Source organism: Pogoniulus pusillus, chromosome 3 (assembly GCF_015220805.1).
Source record: "Pogoniulus pusillus isolate bPogPus1 chromosome 3, bPogPus1.pri, whole genome shotgun sequence".
Classification (NCBI taxonomy): Eukaryota; Metazoa; Chordata; class Aves; order Piciformes; family Lybiidae; genus Pogoniulus; species Pogoniulus pusillus.
In genome coordinates this window covers 30,696,936-30,723,078 of record NC_087266.1, presented here as the reverse complement: position 1 = coordinate 30,723,078, position 26,143 = coordinate 30,696,936, and the positions used below count along the sequence as shown (strand labels likewise).

Genomic DNA, 26,143 nt, shown 5'->3' with positions numbered 1-26,143 from the left:
CTAATTACTGCAGCAGTTAACATGGAATACAACAAACCTTTTTCTGCAAGATTTTTAGCATTTTCTTAGAGAGAAATAAAATATAAACAAGGTCAGTTTAAATATGGTTAATAAATACCTCTTAGATGGATTTGCTCTCCTAAGCATGAAATAAAATAATCAAGAAGCAAAACAACTGGAGCATAATTATCTGAGGTCCAGCCTCTTCACTGATTGAGTTTTTGGTAAAGCAGTCCATAGAATATGTTTTTCCATGTGTTTTAGAACAAAAGAAGCAGGGAACCCACAGTGAAGTTACCACACAATAGGCGTGAGAAAAATACACTTTGCAAAATCACAGAATCATAGAATCAGCCAGGTGGAAAGAGACCTCTAAGATCATCCCAGTCCAACTATCACCCAGCACTGTCCAATCAAACCAGATCATGGCACTAAGCGCCTCATCCAATCTTTTCTTGAACACTTCCAGGGACGGTGACTCCATCACCTCCCTGGGCAGCCCATTCTAATGCCAATACTTCCCCTGGCACAACTTGGACTGTCCCCTTGTTCTGTTGCTGGTTGCTTGGCAGAAGAGATCAACCCCACCTGGCTACAGCCTCCCTTCAGGTAGCTGGGGACAGCAATGAGGTCACCTTGACCACTATTGAGCACAGGGGCAGAATAACCTCCCTTGTCCTGCTGGCCACACTGTTCCTGATACAGGCCAGATGCCACTGGCTCTCCTGGCCACCTAGGCACACTGCTGGTTCATGTTCAGCCCACTGTCCACCAGGAGCTTAGCATCACAAAGTACTGGGTAGAGCAAAACCATATATAATCTAAAAAAAAAATTATTTTCATTGAGGTCAGTCAAATTTTGGACAGCCTATATACCTTGTCTTTCCTAAGTTAATCAACTAATCTTTTCTGGAAGACAGGAGAATTCTTCCAAGTAAAAGTGCAGGTGTTAAGTATTCATGTAAGTCTAGGCATAATGTGCACTACCACTGGTGCAATGCTTCCATATTAAGAACAAATTATAATTGGACCATGTGTGAACTAAAAAAAAAATTCAAATAAAGTAAGCAACTGTAATGTTTTACTTCTGCTTTGGTCTGAAAATTATGCAGCAGAAGTCAGAAGACAAACAGTGGAAATCATCCTGGATCATTTTCCCAGAAAAGTATTATTGACAGAATACAAATGAATACATTGTGTACTTTTTCTTCTCCTTCTGGGGAAGACAACAGTGCTTTTTCTTCTAGTTCTGGGGTTGGCTCAGCATCTCCAGAGATGAGTTTTCCAAATACCTAGAAGACAGTGACAATTAGTCTGTCTCACACTAAGACAGATCTGGCATTCTACATGAAAACATAAAGCACTTAAGTCTACCATTTGTATTAAGTTTCACTACATAATACATCATTAAACTCCTACCTGGGATGTAATAAGTCGGAATACTCGCAGTGTCTCAGATTCACAGTTTCTTTGTTGAGCTACACTTGCAGAAATCTGGCCTGCTATTTTAATGCTTTCACCATCTTTCCATCCAAGAATTTTTACTTGTCGAACTCTTAGTGTGTTCTCGGGACCTTTCAGTTCAATTTTGATTATATGATTGTCGCCTCCAGGAAGTTCACTTGTTACCCAGCCAATGTGTCTTGAGTCCAAGTCTACCTATGAGACAGGAATATAAAGATGGGAACTGACATTACATCAAACAAAAGTCACCTATCTCTATAACAAACCTATCATGTACCAGTGGAATCTATGGTGTTTGCTATGAAAACTATCACACTGAATTATAAAAATATTAAACCCTATGAATTTATACTTAAAAACACCCAGACAACTCAAACTTAAAGACACAGTCATTTATAGTTTGCTATTAAAACCTATTAGAAACAGCAGCCTATTGATTCCTTTCATTCTCTAAGCAACAGCTCACACATTAAAAAAAAAAAAAAAATTAGTATTTGCTCACTACTTTTAATAAAAAAATGCAGCCATCACAATTTAACTGAAAATATAGTACACAGTTATCAGTGGCTAAGTTATTTCATCCCTATTCACACAAACCTCTGACAAAGAAATTGCAACTCTGTGGAAGTCAGTGTCTGATATCCTTACAAGAGATGCAGGACTCAATCATTGTAAAAGAGATTAACTGTATCATATAAAGTTTATTTTAAAACATGTTTTCAAAAAAACAACATAAGTAAGATTATATGATTTAAACTCTGATATCACTATTGGAATCCAAAACCTGATAGGGCGCCTTCATATCATTGGTCATAGCAACCCAATTGGGCCTTAGCCCTGAGCCAAGTCAGCCCTCTCTCATATCCATGGGTTCGTTGATAATCAAGCTAATATTTATTCTCTCCCATTTCTAGGCTAATTCTCAGTGCCTGCATTGAGCTGTGCTGCAGTAGACAACATTGCCTTTTTCTTTTTAAAATATGACACAATAAACTCTATGTATGAGTTAGGGTACAGTATGTGGGTGTGTTTGAAAATAGGAAAAAGTCCATTGGAGAATCCTCAAAAGTCTGTTCAGTGAACAGGAAATAAAGGTAAAAGGTTAATCCAGCCTCATCTGTCTTCTGGGACTGAACTGTCCCTGGAAAATGTCTGAGCATTTGTTTGAGCAGACAGACAAAGCCAGGCAGGGTGGTTGGACTGGATTATCTTTGGAGGTCCCTTCCAACTCCTAACATTCTGTGATTCTGTGATCTTGAGCCCAGCACCACAGCTCTGCCAGGGCCTTTGTTTATTTAGCTGGACAGCCAGGCATACCAAGTCAATCTTCTCACAAAGAAAGAATTCTTGAAGAAGAGTGTGTCCCTTTATATTTTCTACATGATTTTGGAATACGTTGCCCACGGAAGTAGTGAAATCACTGTTCCTGGAGGTGTTAAAAAAATGAGTGGACATGGCACACTGGGACATGGTTTAATGAGCATGGTGGTGTTAGGTTGATGGCTGGACTCTATCTTAGATGTCTTTTCCAACTGAAACAATTCCATGATTCTACATAGACTCAGAGAAATACACATACAAACTTTTTATCTGCCTCACAGTTCACTGTTTAGTATGAGCCCACTGCATGCAAGTTTTGCTTCTTCTAACATCTTTGCCTTAAATGCTCTCTGACAATAATAGACAGAGAAAACACTTTGTTACAGTGCTTCTCCCTGAAGAACTTTACCACTGACTGCCACTAACCCAGATAATGAAGTTTTGAGCCCCAAATAGTAACTGTCTACTTAAAACCTCTTTGATAGTTCACACTAGTGTTAAAATACAAAACATCTTTCTCTTTGTGAAAAGCATTTATCATTGGTCCTAGTGACAAAGTAGAAAGGCCGAATACCATTCTGAACTTTACTCTCTAGATCAAAGTCTTCAGCCACGTGATAAGAACTAAAATGACTGGGAAAAATATATGCTATAAGTGCACATTAGACCACATAACTAGAAAAAAATGGTGTGGAGGGTAAATGACTTATTTTTTCCTTTCTCATGGCATTCTGCTTCTGCTAACTTCTAAGTTACTTTTTGTCTAATGAAAAATTAATCACAAAAGAAGGTAAAAGGCAATGACTGTGCAATGCCAAGAAGCTAGGCATCAGAATATTTAGTAATACATAATACTAGTTAATACAATTGGTTTGAGTACACTCATACACAAATATCTGAAATCAAGCAATCAATGCAAGGTAATCAGTCTTTTTTTGGAAGCTTTCTACATGACAACTTATCCTTTCAGCTGTAGTAATTAAAAAAATAAATCTAAGGAGCCTGCTTACTATTCAGTATACATAACTGATTTCTGTCATTACTAATAACAGTATTATGTTACTGTGATGCTTGGTTTTTATACAGTATTTTATCTAACATAAGGAACGGAAACTATTTGCCTAGAAAACCTCTGCTATATGCAGCCAAAAAATGACCACGATTTTTCAATGTCAGTTGCTAAAATGCTTACCTGCTTTATTCTGCAGAGATCTTCTACTGCCTTGCCAGTTAAAAACGTCATTGAAGTCACTTTGTTCTGCAACAGACAAGCAAAGAATGAAACACTTCCTCTGAAGACCACTTTGAATATTTTCTCCATATTATGAGAGCATGTACATAAGGGACATATTTACACTCTAAAAAAATAATTAAGTATGATCAAAATCAAGGACAAAGTGTTCCAAAGCACAGCTCCCATTAAAATGAAAAGATTATTCCTTGGATTAAAAGCTGTAGTGAAAATAAAGTAATATTTGTAGTATTATTGTACAGATCAATAAAGATTAACTCTAGAGAGTAGTCTGGATTTTATTTGAATACTTCTACAGAAATCATGACCAAGAAAAGTAGCTTATGAAATAACTGAGTGCTTGAAAATGCATCTGAAATTGAACAAGCCACTGAAAATTGTGGTTGTGAAGGTTCCAGATTCATGAAAAAATTAGTTTGATTGGACTGATCAAGTATGGTGTGGCTTTCAAATCAAGAGAGATTACAAACTTTGAAATGTGTCTGAATTAGAATTACAAGCTGAACTGGACAAAAGAAATGGTGGTTCTTGATTGATAAAAATATACAACTTTGACTATGCACCTTCAATGAAACACATGTAATTTAATCCTCCTCTTACCCCAAGGTCTCTGGAATTGTCCACATGAACACACACGTAACGTGCATTGATTCCTTTCACACAGTTAATTGTGATATTTTTGGTTTTGTTTTTATCTTCATCTCCTGACTCCCAGAACGTTTCTGTAGACCCATCTGTTAAACTACCAATCATGGCAGGTCGGCCTTGATTGTTTTAATGTCAACAATGCTGGTTAAGTCTTTTAGACAAACCACTATGCACAGCTCTGTGAAAGCAAAGAAATTTATTGAAATGTCTAAAAGTAAGCCCAACTAAATGCATTATGTACAATTTTTAAAACTGTGCAGACACTTTGGTTCTGAAGACTATGCTCTGAACTAAAGAACTTGCCATTTATCGTTTCAAATTATTTAACTCTTTAAACCAAAGGAAATAATAATAGCTAACAGCTGAATATATTAGTAAATGCCTAAATGTATTAATATTAATATATGGAAGAAAACACTTTGAAGATATTCATATGAAGTATTAATTTGTGCTCCTCAGAATAACAGAAAAAAGGCAAGTAAGAACTAGGAAGTACACAGTACTTAACTAACTAAATGAGCCTAGTGAATTAACTAAATCACCTAAGAAAGATTCTTAAACAATTTACTTGCAAACAAGTACTGCTTCAAAATTCAGCTTTGAGTGATCTATAGGCTAAGAGTCAATATTGGAACCTCTAAAGCCAGATATCAGATCCTGAATATCAGCAACAAGATCCCAGTCTGAGCTACATTCAAGCAAATATGACATTGCAATAAGGAAGGTTTTAATCAAACAGCATGATCACAGGAAGTACAGCCTGTTCACAATTGATTGCTACATCTGAGAAGTGTAATACTTGCCTGATTCATAATTTCAAAACCAGACTGAACGCTGATACTAAAACTCTCTTCACTGTCTCCATCATCAGATTTAGACAAAATATTGTTGATATGATGAAAGACATTGCTCTGGTGCAGGAACTGGTGATCAGATTGTTTGAATTTGAGACTCCAGCATCTTAAAAACACATTAAGAGGACTTTGTAATTCTGAATACTGTTTAAAAGGCATAACCTACCAGTGGAACTTGTAAACTACTTTTTGTCTTCTCAAAATACATTTGTAAAAACTTTAAACTTCAGTTTGATGCAGGATCTTAATTGTTTCTATGCATCATTTTGAGGAAGGTGGAACAGACTTTAAAAAAACCCAGTAATTACAATCATTATTCACTTTATATCTCTGAGATAGACATATAGGAAAAAACAAACAGTTTAAGGATACAATTCAGATGAGAGATTTCTGAGCAAAAGTATTATGTTACCATGCACATACAGACGATACTACTATATTTACTCAAATATGTGGTTTTCTTCATAGTGGATCCAGTACAGATTTAAGAGCAAATGCATATACATTTTTCTCTACAAAGCCTTCTACACTACTATTTAGATGTACAAATGCATACATGTATCTTTTACATATGTTTTCCCATGCACAGGTACAAGGTTGCCAATTTCACACAGGCACAACGTTGCAAATTTCTATCTACATTGCAAAATGTTTTTCATCTTGATGTTACAGTGCTCCAGCCTGTTAAGAATTTTGTTAATTTGAGCTTACCTTAAGGCCATTTGTTGTAATGCACTACCATGGGAAGGACATCATAAGATCAGAGATTGTCTGGAGAAGGCGATGAAAGTGTGGGGTAATGGGTGAGCTGCTTCACCAGCAATCACTATATCTGACAGAGGATGTTCACAACACTCTTGTGTCTTTTTCCTACAATGCAAAACAATTTGTATGTTGTTAGTCTTTCAGAGAAAAATAGAACGTAAATAATTTTTGATCCTTAAGGATAAGTGCAACTATCCCATAAGAGATGTGGAACTTTGAAAGAAGCTCCTGTCAGTTATGCATGTGAACAAGGCTGAAATTGGAGAAAGTAAGCCGCATAGTACCACATACAACTCAGGATTTAAAGAAGTGAAGTATCTGATGTTTGAAAACAAACACAGAAAAAAATCAGCTGTTATAGCTTCTTTAAACAGCAAAACTCAGTCATAATAAACTTACTAAAGTTAGTCTCTGCTGTATTAAATTAAAACTGTGACAATAATCATTCTTAGTTAAGGTGTCCTGGTATCAGAATGGCTGTGCATTGGGAGTCAGGTTGAAGTAGAAGCAGAGGATCAAAGATGGAAAGAGCCAGCAAATTGTGTTAAAGGGAGAGTAGTAGAGAAAGAAGGAGGTTCTTGATGACATCTCATTCTGATGATACCCCATTTCAGAAGGCAGGCAAAGAAGGACTAATCTATGAAGGGTACAAACTGTATCTCTGCTTCTTTTTCTAAAAGAGCATTGGCCCAGCTGAATCGTGGAGCCCAGCTACATGCCTCCAAACATACTAACATCAATGTCAGATTCAATTTTATAAGCCCAGTAAAAATGACTGTGTATAATGATCACAACACAGAAGGAAAAGATGTTGTGATATAAATATACATCACCCAAGTGATATTTCACAATTCACTGAAAACTGTTGTATTTTTTTGTATGACATAAAATTATTCACCCTAGCAAAGTGACCAAAGGGGGATTTAACTCCCCCTTTTCATTATATCAAGAGAGAACGATTCTCACCAGATGTCACGAAGGGGTATTCTGCCACCTATGCTGATTGTGGCAGAGGGGAAAATTAATGGTGCGAGATAATATTCTATAAAAATATATATTAATTAACTTCAATATTCTGAACTCTCGCACCCCCAACCACTGTATATTAATTTAAAAGGATCTACATGGTCATGAAAACATTCTAGGATTAATATCCAACCATAACTTATTAAAACTAGCAACAATCAAACCATAAACAGAGAGAGGGTTTTCCCCCGTGGCTTAATGCGCTTGGGGTCAGTATACTGCTTGCCCAGCAAGTGGGCTGAAAGCTCTTTCTGCTGTATGGCAGGAGGCAACAGAAATTACAGAGGCATTAAAGCATTTACCTACAAATTCTGATTAATTATCAATCACCCTCCGGGGCTACGTCACAGCCTATTACTAGTGTCCAAACTTCAGGGGGAGTCTTTGCCCATGGACTTTGAGGCTGGAATTCTCCCAGTTTCAGGGGAAAGGGGAATCTTCCCAGTTTCTGGGGAAATGACAGTTTCTGACTTTGTTCTCCTGGTGAAGGATGCAATCTCTGCTCTTTTTCTCCTGGCTTCTTCTGGATGCTCTGTCCAGGGATTCTGTTGGCAGGGCTCAGGTGCAGGGGTATGATGATGTGGGTCTGAGCACGGTCTCATGCTGGCTACATAGGCCAATCATGTGCAGACAAGTGGAGTCTGCTCCTGGTCAACTCAGCGGCAATGCATGCTTACCAGGCAATAAGGCAGCAGGCATACAATAGGGTGTACGGCTGCCGGGAGTCTGAGCTCCATAGATAAAGGCAGGCAATACAGGATCTGGTCCTGATAACTCACCACAGTGGCATGCAAGTGTGCACAGCTGGCTGGGAGACTATGGGAGATTCTGTCTCCATAATAACAGCAAAGCAATTAGGCATGCAGGCATAAGCAAGAAGCTGTGCTGGCAAGTCTTAGCCTAATAATGAGGCAAGGAGCAAGTGTGAGCGATCGGGGCAGTCCTGAGCACATGTTTACCTGTGCCCCCATTTATTAAATATGGGCTGAGATTAATGGCCCTTTAGACACCACAATGATCAATCAGGTTTTGGCAGTCAGCCAAACAATACCATAATAGGTAAATGCCACAGGCCTGGAATTTCCAAATATGGTGAATCACATAGGCCTTACACTAGGCAGCCAGGACAACATGTTTACAAACAGGAGTCCTGGCAGACCAGACTTTGTGGCACCAGGCCTATTGCGTCCCTTATATCCATTTAAAGTGTTTTACCTCTGCTTACGCAGAAAACACATCCAGGCAGGGCAAGGCATAAATAAGCCTATTTTCGGGCCTACAGGCCCTCCACGACACCAGAGCAGAAGTAGCAAGTTTTAACATTCCTTTCTAACATAATTTATCCTTCAGTCAGAAAGTATCCAAATTACTTTTATATAGCAAAGGTTCTTATTTTGGAGATTAATCAGGTGAAGAACCAGTAGGATCACATTTCCTTCACTATAACAGTGCTTTTGATGAAGCAGTCAAAATAATCACAAGGAGTCAAAGCACAGAAACAATATTCAGAATATAACACACAGAGCTACTCTATATACATTGAAGTCGATTTGCAAGATTTTAGCATACTGGAAAATAAGTAGAATCATAAATCTGCATGTTGATACCGGAACATGGAAAAGTTGATATTTCAAATAAAATTTAGGACAAGATTACAGTTGCTTTTTAAACAACTGTGTCTTTATACCAGGACTGCAATGCTGAGAACACTCATTCCAGAACCTCTTATTTTAAAGCTGGATAAGGATCTGACATGATAAAATTACCCTGGCTTACTAACAGCACTAGCATGAGCTCTTGAGCTATTCATTGCAGACATAAGGTTTTCAATCAGCGCAATCAAGAGATTGCATGAAGATACCTTTTGGAAGAGTTGCTGTGGTGGGTTTGAGAAACTACCCTTCAAATAAATATTTACCAGACTGGCTCAGATGGCTAGAAGTAAGATAAAGTTATATTTTACAGCAAGTTGAATTTACAAGCATATATAAAAAATATATTTACATGTATTTATAATTGTACACAATTATATTATTGTATACAATTACTATTGTATACAATTTATCATTTAGAATTAATACAAAAATCCAATCTTCCCCCAAAGAAAACCCAGAAGGGGCCTACGCCACCTTCTTCTCTATCCCTCAGACAGAAAACCAGCACGATCTCATATGTTATCAAGAAAAAGATTAGCCCTACTCATTCTCTCTAGATTCAAAAGAATGTCTGAAAGGATCCTTTCTTGTTATAACTGTGCTAGTTTGAGACTAGCTGGAGTATTTTGGTGAGAAGAATTAGATAATAGGCTGTGAAAAGGAAACAATGGTGATGTCTGCTTCACTCATAGGCTTGTTGAGATGCATAAAACAAGAACATAGATAACACTGTCAACAGTGGGTCGCTGTCACCGCTGGCGCCTGTACTTTTCTCCCTGGTCTGCCTTCTGTGTAAACTAATCCTTCTGTTTTTCTAACCTTCCTGCCGATCCTCCCAAAATCACCTTGAATGTAAGGGCAAAGTCTGGGATAAGGCAGAGGGGTGGAAAGGAGGTGGAAGGTGGCTGGGAGCTCCTCCTGGGGACTCTGGTTTCTGGGAGGGATACTGTGTTTCTGTACTACCTTTTTAACTTGTATATTTCTGTCCATAGCTGTATATATTGTAAATATCTGCTTGTATGTTGTGCTGAGATGTAAATATAAAGCTTCATTCCTTAATTTCCAGCTCATCTGAGTCTAGTCTGGGTGATTTCATAAGGGGGGTGGGGGGGTGGGTAACACTCAAACTAGCACAGTAGTTTAAAACCAAAACAGCATTAGCTCTTGAACTGCTACAGCTGCATGTTAGACTATAACATTTTACATGCAACAACTTCCAAACTGTAGATTTCCTTGAATCACTAATGTATCTAGTGTGTATGTAGTTCTTTTCATACACATATAGACTTATTTTTATATATATAATTCCACAATTTAACTATAGATTTTCAGATCTAATTACAGACTTTTCTTAAAGCAGTGAAACACCCAGGAGACCACACAACAGAGATGAAAAATGTTTTCTCTCTTCTTTTTGATGAGGCAAAGGGAGAATAAAAAGCAACAACTAATTGTTTTGTTGTTGGATTAGTGATGCGGTTGTGTTCTTTTTAAATTTTTTCTTTTAGTTTACCATGTAATTCATCAGCACAAAATCTGGCAGTTTTGGACTAAAAAAATAAATTTATCTATGACTATTTAAATGGTTCAACTATGACTGAAGATTAAGAATTTAAATTCCACAGTTAAGTTCTGTTTCAAAGAGAGAGAATTAAGGGCATGTTTGTGGGGTTTTATGTGTTTACCCTTTTTTTTTTCCCCTGAAGTATAATAGCATTTCTAAATTGACTACAAAATCAACCAAGATAGTGTTCTTATAAATGGACCGCTGAATCTTACTTGTTCTGCATCTTTCTTTATTTGATTTATTTTCTTCATCTCTCTTCTTCAGGCTCTACAGGTGCAGGAGTCAGGGAAGCCACAAATGCCACAAAATATCATGAAGGGAAGTGTTTTTGAATGACATTTACCAAAGAAGCCAGTTGAAAGCTAAAACCAGGAGTTCACAACTGGTTAAGCACACCTGAAGTAAAAACCATTTCTTAAATAGTTTATGCAAGGAGGTGCATTAATACTTTTGGACAGGCAATAATATGGAGTGTCTTCAAGCAAGAGACAACAGCAGTTAAAAAGTTGATATTACAATGACATTACAGGGGACATGGCAAAGTACTTCACAATCACTATACACAAAACCCAGTTTTTTGAAAAAAGCTTCAAGGATTTAAAGGCAAAGTTCCTCTGTATTTTCAGAGACTATAACAGGATGAAGCTGCAGCACTTCTCTACCACTGATATTTTTTAAAAAAGAAAGATCCTTTAAATTTAGAGCTCTGTAGGCTAAAATTTGGTGCTCTTGTTTGGTTTTGACCACTGACTGAATTAATTAAAACCAATAAAACCACTTCCAAAAAAGTCAACTCATGAATTAAAAGTTTTAAACATTGTAACATTCTTATAGTCTTCTAAAAGCTGTGATACTTATGCACCTTGTTGCGTAGAAGTAACACAGGTAGAGGTGTGGTTTTTGCTTTACTTAAGAAAATCCACTTCTATTTCCTCCCTAGCAGCACACACAATCTAAGGAAAGAATATTTAAGTCCAAAAAAAAAAACCAAAAAAAAAAAACCCATCAAAGTAAGGCCAGGAGTTGCTGAACAAATGAAGAGAAAAAAGTATCTAACTGATTTTTGAAACCTTATTGATATTCTTTTGTCAGAGATTTTCTACACAACAGATACACTATTGAAGAAGGTTTACAGACAATACTTTTGGTTTTTTTTAATGTCTTAGAGTTAATAATCCAAGTGGACTTTTATAATAGATTTGCTGCACATTTGAAAATACTTCTTTGTTTTTTTTAGTCTATAGGAGACTTCACAAAAATTGAGACAGAAGTTACAAATGTCTTATTTTAATCACATGTGACCCATCAGTACATGAATACCCTCCATGGCAAAAACTCGGCAGGCAGAATTCCGTAAGGCTTGTTTCATTGCTATTTCAAGTCCCTCCAGATCATGATGCTGGATTACAAATGCCCAGTACCGGCACTGGAAATTTCTCTCATCCTTTGGAAAGAGAGCTGTGGGCGGAGATTAACCGAGAAGTTCAGGAGATGGATGTCTCAGGAGAGAGGACCCCACTTCTAGTCAAAGGCATAAAAATACACCATACATTAGATTCTTTTTGCATCTTTATTTACAGCCACAATAAACAAAGAGCATCACAGCAGCTTTAGAATATTTATTTTTGCTAATAGTCTATGAGAAAAATGTGTTCAAAAAGCAATGTGGACTTTTAAATTTTTAAATCCAGAACAAAAAGCTGTACCACAGAAATTCCAGAGCTGCTAATCCTCCTGCTTCAATTCACAAACAGCTAACATTTATTAATAAATAGAAAGAACGTTATTCATAGAATGACTTAGTAGGAAGGCACATTAGATATCATCTACTCCAACCTTCCTGCCGTGGGCAGGGACACCCTCAATTGGATAAGGTTGCTAAGGCCTCATCCACCTAGCCTTGAAACACCTCCAGGGAGGGGGGTGTCCACAACCTTTCTAGGCAACCTATCCAGTCTCACCACCCTTGTACTGAAGAACTCTTCCTAAGATCCAGTCTAAAGCTACTCTCCCTCACCTTTAAAACCACTCGCCACTTGCCATATGCTAGACATCATCAAAAAAGTCCCTCTCCAGCTTTTCTGTAGGTTCCCTTCAGGCATTGGAAGACAGCTATAAGGGCTCCTCACAGAGTCTTCTCCAGGGTGAACAAACCCCACCCTCACTCAGCCTGTACTTCCTAGTAAAGGCACTCCAAACTCTTGGATATCTTTATGAGACTCTCCTCTGGACTCACTACTACTACATGTATTTATAGAAAATTTGATTTGCCTAGGGCCACCAAGATGAACCCACACTCTAATGTCACATCCTTGAGTATTTGCTCACTGATTCTGAAGCTGTGCTCTTACCTGCATCTCGCTGTGGACTCGTCTCCTCGGGATTGCTTTACACGTGCTGGCAAAATTGGAGTGCTGCTTGTCATATTCTGATGCAACAATGAGTATGACCTTTGAAAAGACTGTACGCTTTGCAAGATCTGTATCTGTGATTGGACTGGTTCCAAACTGCAAAGAAATCAGTGAGGTTATAGACCCATTAATAAACATACAGCACAAATTTGAATTACAAAGGCAAATGCATTTCCGGACAATGCCACTATTGTATGAAAGTTTCTCTTGTGTACCCAAGAACTCTTTAAATGTTGGAAAAGAAGGAATACATATAGAAATTATACATGGTGCAAAAGCATGCAAGTGCTTTATAAACAAACATAATGATGTACATGACAAGTTCCAACAATTTGGGTATTTGTTTTTAGAGAGAATACAAACATTCAGACCACATCTGAACTGAAGTTTCAGACCAAATTTGCCCTGAGAATGCATGTGAAAACATCTATGGAGCGACTTTTTAATATGCAAGCAACTGAAATTTCGAACTTTACGTTAAAGTAAAAGTTTCTAACATCATAAGTCTTAAGTCAATTTTCAATTGCTCTGGCATGTTTCATCCTTACTTTCGGTGGAATTCTTACAGTTTGCAGAAGAACTCCCAGCTTATGCTGTCCCTGTAGGCCTCAGAAGACATAGTGTCCATAGTTTTAATAAAGGAACATACCAATACAATGCACTCCTCAAAGGAGTTTTGTTAGAAAAGCACTATTCTGAAAGACTACATTGTAGATTGTAGTATTCCAATAAGCTAATTAGAAATACAGGAGGGAAATGGCTACCATTTTCAACGTGCTTGCAGCAGCTATGGTCTTTGGTCTCTTTAGATCACGACTTCAACTCTGGAGATTCTAGAAAAACTATACTTGTGCCTATGGGGAAACAAGCAGATCTGGAGTAAGCGCTATTGTTAAATTTCCCTGAAGAGTCCTTAGCAATTCCTTTTTTTTTTTTCTATATTTAAGTTGTAAAATTCAAGACCTTTCTAGAGAAACAGTTAAAAGTTGTAAATCCAACTGCAAATTTGGATTGCTGGTGGCTGAAAATATACTGATACGCTATGATTTCACTGAAGAATTTTTCTAACAATGGCTTCATACAATTTTTGCGGTTGGGCTATTTGCCATTTTGGAGATGGATTTGGGCTGATCTGATACTTTAGCTGCTTAATTACGGCAATATTTTATCTCCCCCCCCATTACAGTCAGTCTAATGCTTTAGCATTTGTATGTAGTGCCCTAGAATTACAACAAAGTACCTTGGGGGCATAGATTTCATATTACTCTCTGGCTCTTCAAAGACATTAGGGCTTGCATCAGGAGTAACTGAGATGTATGGTGCAGGTACTGAAGTTGAGCGCAGTATTCATCTTCATCCTGGAAGAGGTTGTCATCTTGGTACCCAACAAATTTTCATGATGATGCCTACATCAAATTAAATGTTTTAATTAGGTCTAAGAATTACAAGTTCCTGAAAAAGACACACACAAAAGTCCATTGCCAATACATATTAAACAGACAACACTATTCCTTTACACTACAGTGACATCTATTACAAACACCAACTAAACACAAGTCTTCTGCCTTCCACTTTATTATTTTAACTGAAAGAGAGAAAAGTAGCACCAAGTCTGTTACTAATACTCTTAATACTTAGCACCCAAAAACTACTCCGGACCTATTTGACTCTTGGAGCAAATGCATTGAAAAAGATCATGGAAATAAAAGACTCAGAAGAACAAAGGCGATAAAGAATTGGGAACCATGTATTTATCTACTTAATATTTAATTTATTTTACATGCCCTTTTATCCCAACATTATAGTTAGATTGAGAATTTAATCAATACTCAAACTTCCTTTAATTACCTTGCTAAAGTCTGTAGATAAAGACAAAGGCATTTTAATGGGGAAGTCTTCTGAAATTCCCCTCTTTGAGACTGGGGAGTTGAGACTGGAATGCATTTGCAGGGTGATAGCAGAGGATACTGGGCTCAGCAGCACTACTCAGTGACAGTAAATACAGTGCATTGGCTTTAATCACTTGATGAGCTTCATAGTTGGCAAGGCACGAGGAGTCTTTACTTGCATTGGTTTCCTCGCTAGATTGTTTAATCTAGAAAAATTTTAAACCATGTATTTTTTAGATTATAGTCATCACAAGAAAATATGTCAATGTACTTATATTGAAGTTGATTGATTCCTCCCGTTATTTTTTTTTCTATTACAAAATGCCTCTTCTAAACATTTGCGTAACATTGTAACTTTATTTACTAAAGAGTTGTGCAGGATGAATTCTGTGTGCAAAATGTTTAAATGTAAATTAGCATTGGTCAGTTTATCTTAAAACCTCAGCATATCTGTATAATCTAAGCACGGAATTTAAATAGCTCATGAAAGACCAATGTAAGGGAAAACGTTTTGTACATCCTCACTGAAAACTGCTTCATGTGAACACAGCTGCCAAAACACTGGAGAATGATCTAGATGATTAAGACAATTATACAAACTATGAAGTACCTGTATTTCAGTGAACTGAATTCAATGTTAAATAAACTCTGCACATACTTAAAATTAGATACTACATTCTATCCTGCAATTATATGGGATGAAAAGTAACATTATTTACAAATTTGGAAACACCAAATTTGCGTCAAGAAGACAAAATCTTCCCAAATTTGGGAAGAAATTTGGTCAAAAGCTGAATTTTTAGCTTATTATTTTAAGCGTATCAATGAGACATGAGCAGATATTCCAGAACCTTCAAAATTCTGAAGTTAAAAATCTTTTTTAACTGGCCCTATCTTATTTGAAGTTGTGAATACGAGTACTATTAAACAGAACCCTAAATGTATGAGAAAGAGAGGAGAAAAATACCTTCTCTCTGGTGCTGCTTGCTTTTCACGGAGATACTTTCTCTGCATCGATCACAAACCAAGTACCAAGTGCTTCCCCCATACCACCATCACCACAATTACCAGCCAGCCTCACAGAAGTGCCAATACTATTATAACCCTTGTCCATCTGCATAACGGCCACAGCCTAGAGGAGGGGAAAAAAATTAAAACATGTATTTCAGAAGGATTAATACTGCAAAAGAGAAAGTTTGGAATGAAGAACCTTGTATTTTCCTGTTATTATTTTCTCCTTTTTTAGTATTTCTGAACTGATCAAAAAACAAGGTATGTGTCCATGGCATCTCAGCAGTACCCAATGAAACCCAAGCACACTTTTATCATGAACTTATGCAAAGCACCAATAGCTGCTTATTCAGACAGCTAAACTGCGGTAAAGTCAGCACAATACATTAGACAATATAGCCATCATTTAACAACATTAAATGACCCTACGCCCTGTCTAACAAAGCCTAAAAACAAATGACAAGCATTCCTTTACTGATTAATGTTTCTCAAATTCTGCACATAGATAACTGCTGAATCTTGATGTCTTAATTTTGCTTTAACTTCCCATATAGTGCTAACAAGTGTTTGTGACATTGGACTGAGTTTTATTACATGGATAAATAATTGGGTTTACAAGCTAGAATACACAGAAATCATTTTGTCTCTAACAAGCCTGCTTATTCCAAGCTATACTGTAAGCTGATTCTATTATGATTGCTTTCATGAAGAAAACAACCTTAGGCATCTTTTGGAACCCCAGATGAGTAGTTAAAATCATGTCTTGTTAGCACTGACTTACTTTGCTTTCCTGAAATTAACCAAATACTGAAGAAAAAAAAAAAAAGAAAGCAAGGTCCCCACATAACAGACAAACAGATTGAGATCGCATTTTTCAATACAAACTGCCTAAAAGGTTAAGATCTTCTTTTATAGATACATATTGAACAAATAGTCATTGATAACCAGTGCTGACAGAGCAGATAAATAGAAATTTTCTGCAGAGTGCAGCAGAATAATAATAAAATATTATAAAAAATCTAACCAATCCCACACTTAAAATCTTATTTACAATTTCATCAGCACAGTTTCAAGTCCTAACATGCACAAATGGCATGCTTCTGAAGAGCTACTGTAAAGTCAGGTCATTGTTTTAGCCTTGTTGCAATCTCCTTCAACATCTTTGAAAGCCCACATCCATAACTACTTAAAATTACTTGCACAAGTGTGTAAATAATTTCTAAGTATGTCTAAGTATACACTTATCTTATGTAGTGAGCTGTGTTAAAATGTTAGACAAGACAGCTTGACATTGTTTTAGCAGTAACTAATACCAAAATGTGTATTATATATTTTACCAGCAGGCATGGGAATTAATACACAATCTTACCTGGATGAGCTTGTCTCATGTGGTAAGTGACTGGGTATGGATGGGATTCTCCACACAATTCGCAGATGGTGTCTTTTTCAGGTCCTCCCACTGCAAGCTGAGCCATCTCACCAAAAAGATTTCCCCTTGGCCTAGTCTCAATCTTCTCCTTCTTCTTTTTCTCCTTTTTGGTTTTCTTGTTATCTTTGTCACTTTCCTTCTTCTTCAACACTGCACAAGAACCAGGACTTGGAAAAATCATGTTTTGCGAAGCTGCTTTAATAGTTGCTAAGGAAATATCTTCCCAGAAAGCTACCAGGTGCTGCAGCGTTAATGGAAGAGGAGACTTGGATTTCATTGTGTGATGACTGGATGTTTCTAAAGAGGTAGTTTCGGTTTTTCCATCCTCACACTTTTCATGCAGAGGTGGCTCTTTTAACATTGAGAGGACTTTGTTTTTATTGATGCTACCCATTTTAGATATATCTGGTCCATGAGGCGAGATGTTGAACATGTTAAGAGCAGATGATATTTCCAATGAATGTCTATTTTTCAGCTTGGTTTCTTTTTCCTCTGCAGGTTGTGGAGTAAGACTGCTTCGTATTGGTGCATGCTCTTTGGACAGTTCTGGATTAAACTTCAAAAAAGATGAACAAGCCATAGCATCATGAACTATTCCTTCATGCCAGAGAAATGCAGCGAATACAGCTCTAGCACATTCTGCAACAGAAGGTGACATCGCTTGTTTGGTAGGCTCTGCAGTCTTGGAGCCATCTCCCTTGAAAAGAAAGCCAGATTTTTCCTTTTTGGGTCTTGTATGCCTACCGGCACATTTACGGTTCACTTTTGGAGATGCTCTCATGTCTTGCTCATCCTTCAGTGGTGCTTTCCCTATGCTGAAATGAACCTTATTAGAACCATCATCCACACTTCTGACTTCTATGTTATCTTCACAGGTGGTATCTGTAATGCTGTTAGTCTTTAGAGTACTTGAAGTACATACTTCAACTACCTCACTGTGAAGATTTTCTTGTACGATGTGAGGGGAAGGAGCTCTGTTTTCAGTTTCTGTAGCAGGCTTTCCATCTTTTGTAATAATTTTTGGCTTGGGTGAGGTGGACCTCCCCCTTAAGGGTTCTGTTAATGGTACTTTCTTTTTACGAAGGGTGTCTGGATCTAACGTGTAAGAATCTGATTTGGAGCGTTCTCGAGGAGGATCAAGTTTTGTTTTAACAGGGGAGGGAGCTTTGTCATGGGGTGTTTTAACAGGAGGTAGAGTTTTGTCATGGGGTGATGAGGATCGTGGAGAACTAGTACCAGATTTAACGGCTGTAAGTGTCTTTGTCTTTGGAGAAGTTGACCGGGCTCCTGGCCCTGGAGATTCAGCTCTCAGACCAGTAGTTGTTCTTCCGTCATTTTTTAGTGTTTGTAAAGTGTTATGATTTGGAGACAAAGACCTGCTGTGAGAATCTGATCGCAATTTTGCAGCATCTGATTTCAGCATAAGAGACTCACTGGCAGATAAGCCTTCTGTGTTCCTGGGTTTCTTCTGGTCACCAACAACTCTATTCATTCGTACATCAAGTTTGGGTGACCTGCAGTCAGCTCTGTGTTTTGATGACATGTCCGACTTTCCTGCTGGAGAAATGGGTCTACCAGCTCCTGTGAAATTCATTCGGTCACCTGTTCAATATATTTTATAATTATGTTATCATATTTTGAAAGCAATACCTTCAATAATACAGAACAAGGATTAAAAGAGCTGAGCACAAAGTAAAATTCAAGCACATTTCTGTTCATCTCAAAATTAAAAGAAATACAAAGAGACATTTTTCCCTCTAGATTGTTTTCAATAAATTTCTTTGCCCATAGATATATACAAACAAGTGCTAAGAAATATTCAGACAAAACACTAGTATGGAGGTATCAATCCTGCAAAACACTAGCCAAAGAACAACAATTTCCTTCCTTAAGTTAACCAATTTTAGTACAGGTGCAACAGAAATTAGTTATTATCTCTAGGTGTGTTGGCCTGTCTGCATAAAAGATTCATTCTGTTATCTTCTTTAGTGTTCAAAAGTCTGGAAGTGTAGAAAATAAACACAACAAATAAAGTAAATCAGGTGAGAGTGACAAATATGCTTGAAATTATTCATATTGATAATCTGAGGTGACTTTAAGACCACAAAGCATCAATGTTCTGATATGACAACACAATCTGCTAAAACACCCCACCTTTTTCAAACACTAAGCTAAACCATCAACTCTAGTCTATGATACCATTTTTTTTAAGGTAGTAATTTATTATTCCTAAGCACCTTAACTTCATACACATATTAATCCACAGAACTATAAAAGTATGGGTAGCTTAATATATACAAAATTACTATATGCAAATATATTTAGCAATCTGATTAAGAGTTCTGTGAGCACACTTGCAGTTCCTCTTGCACAATTGTATTTTGAAAATTAAGACAAGCAACGTTGAAGTTACTGTTAAGCAATACAGCAATTGTGAATTAAATAGAACTGTCTCCCCATGAAGCATTGCAAAGTCTTAAATTCAGTCAAGTTGTTCTGATGATTCAAATGGGTTTACCTTAGTTCAACATGAAGAACCTTTCATAACGCTTGCAGAGTAGACCACAGCACTTTGAATTGTTTCACATTTTGAGACACTAAAAGGTTATTTCCAGTAGTCTGGTTATGTTTTTTGAGAAACAACTATTTCCATTAATCACAGACTACTTGCAAATTTGGACTTCTGTTTCCAATGGGAACAGAGAGAATAGGCAGTCATCTTTTACCCACTACCTTCAGTAATTATTTAAATGGTGGGAGATTTGTATTAACTTCCTCAAGCGTTACGGGATCTGAACCAGCTTCTTCCAATTCCCAACTACAAAGCTTTATTTCTACACTAGGAAACATATTGAAGCACTAAGTGATTTCATTTTTTTCCTGCTGTTACCTCACAGTACTTGGAGCAAATTCCAGCAACCCAGATGTTTCCTCAAGTTACAAAACTATTCTTATTATTTTGCTACCTCCATATTTAAGGATCTTTTCCAAAAACAAACAGCAACAGGAGAAAGTGAAGGATATCTACATCAGAACATAAAACGAGTTTGAAGGTTAGAGTACTCTCCTAGGATAGGTGACATAGTAGGAGTTCATGTATCTCCAGGCAGAGGAAAAAAAAAAATCTATGTTCAGGAAAATATGCCAAATGTAAATAGCAGGCTATAATGTGAACATTCAAAAATCATCATAACAAATTTTCAGAGTCCAATCTGTCTCTTTTTTTTTTCTTTTAATGAGTTCTGCAGGTTTCATTATTGGGAAGAGGCATGGGGGGAATAGTAAGGAAAGAAATAACATGCACCATCGTGGTTTAGAAACTGATTGTTCTAACTAAATTAAAATTAAAAAAAAAAGGTTTCTTAAATAGCAGTCCAACAGTCGAAGAATTTTGTTTATGCCAACTCAGTTACTCACCAGTTCTACTGATGAGTTGAGATGTCTATTTTGTGATACTTGAATTCAAAACAGTAAATTATAATTAATTTATACATGCTTTTCCCCAGACACAAACAAAAAAGATTAATTTAAGGTTTCCAGATGAGAAAACACTCCAGATTGAGACTTTTACAGAATTTCTTGTGAAGGAGAAAACAGTGAAAAGACAATAGTCTTAGAGGACATAAAAAAACTGTAAAACATTCATCAGTGTATGAAATGAAAAATATATGCATGATCAGGGAATACCAAGCAAGAAAACATTCCAAAACAAATCTGCTTATGAAATGCATAGCTTAATAGCAGCTTCCAGCAATTAAAAAAAAGTTTTAAAGAAAAAATGCTTGGATTCACACATATGCAGGTAAATAATCCCAATTAACATTCTACACTCTTCAGCATATTAAAAAAAAACCAAACACATCCTAAAATGAAAAACTGCATTATGTAGCAAATTGCATTAGCTGGAAACAAAAAACCCAACTCCCCCATACATATTGTTTCCCACCTTTCTTCTTCCATATTTAATTTGTCTATTGTATGACAACAGGTATTACTAGATTAGATTAACAGCCACCTGTCTCTTTACAAAGCAGTAAGATGGCTAGATCAGTTATCATGAAAGTGCTACAATTGGAAAGGCAACACTGAATTATCAAAAGAGCTCCCAACTAATACCAAACATGAGTATTTACTTTTGAATCAATGTTTTAAGCAGCAAATGACATGAAAATGAATGAAAGGAGGGAAGAAACCAAAACATTTTGAATGTAAAATCTGAATAACCTTGCTATGTTGGCATGCATACCCACCCTTCAGTTTGAGAGACAGAGATGAAATAGCAGAGGCAGGCCCAGCTACTTCGCTAGTTTTGTAAATACGCTCACGAGAAGCAAGGAAGCAGGATGGAGTTTCTACAGTGGGAAACAGTTGCACAGAAGCAGCACAGATTCAATGGAAAAAGCAGTTAAGATAAAAACAAGCATTTAAAATTATAAGCATCTCCTTTGTATTCTGAATTCATTGTTTCGATTCCTAGTTTTAAATGCTAAATGGTTACTTCAGAATGTTTACCCTGATCTAAATTTCAGAACTTCTGCGATTTCAGTATTAGTTTCTAGGATTAAAAATTTACTATGTGTAGACTAGCCAGTGAGATTTAAGGTTTACAATAAAACCCAGCACTATCTAGCTTAACCAAACTCTGGTTTGAAATGTGAACTTTTGATCTGTAAATTCAGAAATTAATTATTTTAAACGGCAATAAAACTAATTGTCACATTCTTTTGAGAAAATTAGAGACCATTTAGATGTTTGTGTTAAAAAGTCTCAGTAATTGACGGAATAATAAAAATACATATACATGCAACATAACTATATTTTCACACCTGAACGCACCTCAGTGTAATGCTTTGAAAAACTTCACATATAATGAAAACTGCAGTTTCTACTAACAGTAGAAGAGTTTCTATTTAACAGTAGACACAAACCCAAATCATACGAACCCTTGTCTTAACCAAAAAACCCCAAAGTTAAATTCTCTTGTAGTCCAAGACAATTTCAGTAGAGTCTACTAACACCAAATCAGTTAGACGTACAACCCCAAATGAAACTTGGAGTTTCAATTCTATCATAATGTTGGTAATAATGCTAATTGTGATTCCTAATCCTTTGTTTAGAAAAGAAAGTAAATACAATTCTCACTAAACTAGTAATTTTAAAAAGAATTTGTATCCTGGAAAACGTTCTGGTTTAGAGAGATGATTTACCCGCCCTCCCACACTTTAGAAATCACCGAGACTAGTCTCAGCTAGCTCTGGGAATATAAATGAAGCTATTTATTTACAGCTAGCACAATATACAAGCAGATATTTACAATATATACAGTTATATACAGAAATATACAAGGTAAAAAGTAATACAGAAACACAACTCCCCTCCCAGAAACCTGAGTCCCCAGGAGGGGCTCTCAACCACCCCTGCACCTTACCCCTGCCCCTCTCAACCTTACCCCAGTCCTAAAGAAGAATAGAGGTTCAGCCAAGAGGTTAAGAAGCAAAGGTGAGTGGAAGGTGAGGTTAGGGAGTAAGATGTTGCTCAGCCAGCAGCCCGAGGCAGAGTGCGACAAAATATGGAAAGTGTTATCTAATGTTTTTGTTTCTTCTTCAGCAAGACTCTGAGGGGAGTAGACATCACCATTGTTTTCCTTTCACAGCCTATCATCTAGTTCTTCTCACCAAAACATTCTAGCTTGCTTCAAACTAGCACAATCCACCCCTGTCTACTTCACTCAGATTATCGATGAGAATTATCTGATCTACCCTAAAACAATATTTAAACTAAAGAATTTTACAAGTTCAGTTCACACTTCATTCCGGCTATCTCAGATGTAGGTGATTCAAAAGCTCAGAACAGTTTGTCTCCTCACAGATGAGACGAGAACAGGGACTCCCAGATGATGTTGGGTTCATGCTCATGTACTGTAGATTATCTCATAGATTTTTTCAGTGTTGGACACTGATGGTACCCAGAACAGAAAACTAACAGCTTGTATTATACACTTTGAATTTAGACTTTCTCAGCTAAGGTTAGATTTCTCTGTGGAATACACTGGATTTCACCATTCTCCTGCATTACCCAGTATGTGTGACCAGGACCTTCAGCAGACACCCCTCAGACAGGTTTCGCTTCACCCGAAGGAGGAAATACCCAAACAGTTTTCCCTAACAGATGCTTTTCACGTACAACAGGAACTTTATCACTGTCTACTGTTTGGACCAAGTCTGATTGTGCAGGTACTGCTCTGTTTACTGAACCTCTACTAGTTACCAACCAGGTAGCCTGTGCTAAATGCTTTTCCCAGCTTTTCAGAGTTCCACCCCTCATGAATTTTAGGGTGGTTTTCAGAAAACCGTTGTAGCGCTCAATCTTCCCTGAAGCTGGAGCATAGTAGGGTATGTGGTAGATCCACTCAACACCGTGCTCTTTGGCCCAGTTTTTCACAAGATTGTTCTTGAAATGAGTGCCATTTCTGACTCGATTCTCTCTAGAGTTCCATGTCTCCACATGATTTGTCTCTCCAAGCCAAGAATGGTGTTACGTGCAGTAGCATGTGGAACTGGATAGGTTTCCAGCCATCCGGTGCTTGCCTCTACCATCGTTAGCACATAGTGCTTGCCAGAATGAGATCAAGGTAAAGTGATGTAGTCAATCTGCCAGGCTTCACCATACTTGTACTTTGACCATCTCTCATCATACCATAAGGGCTTGACTCATTTAGCCCGCTGAATAGCAGCACAAATGTCACAGTCGTGGATGACTTGGGTGATAGCATCCATGGATAAGGCAACTGACCTATCGTGTGCCCATCGGCATGTTGCATCTCTGCCTTGATGTGCAGACGAATCATGGGCCCACCGAGCTAAGAACAGTTCACCTCGGTCTTTCCAATAAAGGTGAAGATCAGAGTTGGTGTCAACTTGAGAAATCTTAGCAGCTTGGTCTGCCTGCTGGTTGTGTTGGTGTTCCTCAGTGGCTCTGCTCTTAGGCATATGTGCGTCTACGTGCCGCACCTTCAATGGAATTCTCTCCAGCCATGCATCAATGTCCTGCCATAGATCAGCACACCAAACAGGCTTTCCTTTCCCCTGCCAACCATTCGCCTTCCAGTCCTTTAGCCAACACCATAGAGCATTGGCTACCATCTGTGAGTCAGTGTAGAGGTAAAGGATAGGCCAATTCTCACGTTCAGCCACATCAAGAGCAAGTTGAACAGCTTTTATCTCAGCAAACTGACTGGATTCTCCTTCTCCATCTCTCACTTCAGTAACTGTCCTGGTAGACTCCAGACTGCTGACTTCCATCTCCGCTTGTTCCCAGCAAGATGACAGGAACCATCTGTGAACAAAGCATAGTTCTTTTCCTGATCAGAGAGATTACCTCAGGGAGGAGCTTCCTCAGCACCAGTCTCCTCTGAAGGTTTGGTACAGTCTGTACCTTCTGGCCAGTTGGTGATCACCTCCACCAGACCAGGTCGATCAAGATTGCCCATTCGTGCTCGTTGGGTTATCCATGCCACCCATTTAGACCAGTTTGCATCTGTGGCATGATGTGGTGATGAACCTTTGTCTTTGAACATCCAGATGACACCTGGCAATCTAGGAGCTAAAAGCAATTGTGACTGAGTTCCAATCACTTCAGAAGCTGCTTTCACTCCATAGGCTGCTAGTATCTCTTTCTCTGTTGCAGTGTAATTTGCCTCTGAACCTCTGTAACTACCACCCCAGAAACCAAGTGGACGACCACGTGTCTCGTTTGGAGCTCTCTGCCAAAGGCTCCAAGTTGGACCATTGTCACTGGCAGCTGTGTACAGAATGTTCTTAATGTCTGGACCAGATCGCACAGGTCCCAAGACCAATGCATGGACTACTTCTCACTTGATTTGATCAAAGGCTGCTTGTTGTTCAGGTCCCCACTCAAAATTGTTTCTCTTACCAGTCACAATATGCAGAGGTTTGACAACTGGACTGAAACCAGGAATGTGTAGTCTCCAAAATCCCACGGCACCCAAGAAAGACAGAGTGTCCTTCTTATTAGTGGGAACTGCCATGGTGGAGACTTTGTTGATCACATCCTATGGAATATGACAGTGACCATCCTGCCACCACACTCCCAGAAACTGAATTTCTCTGGCAGGTCCTTTGACCTTGTCTCTCTTAATGGCGAAACCTGCTTGCAACAGAATGTCAATGATTTTGTTACATTTCTCAAAGACTTCCCCAGCAGTTTGGCTCCACACAATGATGTCGTCAATGAAGTGGATGTGCTCTGGAGCTTTACCTTTCTCCAGTGCATTGTGGATGACTGAGTGACAGATCGTTGAGCTGTGTTTCCACCCCTGAGGTAAACGGTTGAACTGGTACTGGATTCCTCTCCAGGTGAATGCAAACTGAGGCCTGCACTCCTTTGCTATGGGAATAGAGAAGAAAGCATTAGCAATGTCTACGGTAGCATACCATTTAGCCTCCTTTGATTCCAGCTCGTACTGGAGTTCCAGCATGTCCGGCACAGCTGCGCTCATGGGTGGAGTCACCTCGTTGAGGGCATGAAAATCTACTGTGAGTCTCCAGTCTCCTTTAGGTTTATGCGCAGGCCAGATGGGACTGTTGAAAGGTGAATGAGCTTTCTCAATGACAGCCTGACTCTCCAATTGACGAATCAGCTGATGAATGGGCAACAAAGAGTCACGGTTAGTTCTGTACTGCCTGTGATGAACAGTTTGAGTTGCGATTGGCACTTCCAGGTCCTCTATGTCATGATGTCCCACAACTGCAGATTCATCTGAAAGTTCAGGTCTAATTGACAATTTCAATTTACCATCCTCAATCTCTACAGATGCTATTCCAAAAGCCCAT

The 26,143-nt window shown here is 38.0% G+C and overlaps 1 protein-coding gene across 1 annotated transcript in view; it reads right to left on the bottom strand.

Annotated features, from left to right (window-relative positions):
• MYCBP2 (MYC binding protein 2) overlaps positions 1-26,143 on the bottom strand; it is a 246,847-nt gene that overhangs the window by 25,328 nt on the left and 195,376 nt on the right. Inside the window, 30 exon segments of the mRNA XM_064173772.1 lie at positions 1,194-1,292; positions 1,420-1,659; positions 3,977-4,042; positions 4,637-4,804; positions 4,807-4,862; positions 5,484-5,644; positions 6,250-6,279; positions 6,281-6,329; positions 6,332-6,394; positions 10,764-10,804; positions 10,806-10,848; positions 10,851-10,913; positions 11,872-11,992; positions 11,994-12,034; positions 12,037-12,072; position 12,711; positions 12,903-13,058; position 14,002; positions 14,203-14,305; positions 14,308-14,355; positions 14,358-14,368; positions 14,811-14,836; positions 14,838-14,870; positions 14,872-14,999; positions 15,002-15,057; positions 15,819-15,858; positions 15,861-15,899; positions 15,902-15,924; positions 15,926-15,983; positions 17,232-18,893. Of these exon segments, the coding sequence (XP_064029842.1) occupies positions 1,194-1,292; positions 1,420-1,659; positions 3,977-4,042; positions 4,637-4,804; positions 4,807-4,862; positions 5,484-5,644; positions 6,250-6,279; positions 6,281-6,329; positions 6,332-6,394; positions 10,764-10,804; positions 10,806-10,848; positions 10,851-10,913; positions 11,872-11,992; positions 11,994-12,034; positions 12,037-12,072; position 12,711; positions 12,903-13,058; position 14,002; positions 14,203-14,305; positions 14,308-14,355; positions 14,358-14,368; positions 14,811-14,836; positions 14,838-14,870; positions 14,872-14,999; positions 15,002-15,057; positions 15,819-15,858; positions 15,861-15,899; positions 15,902-15,924; positions 15,926-15,983; positions 17,232-18,893 (3,662 nt within the window).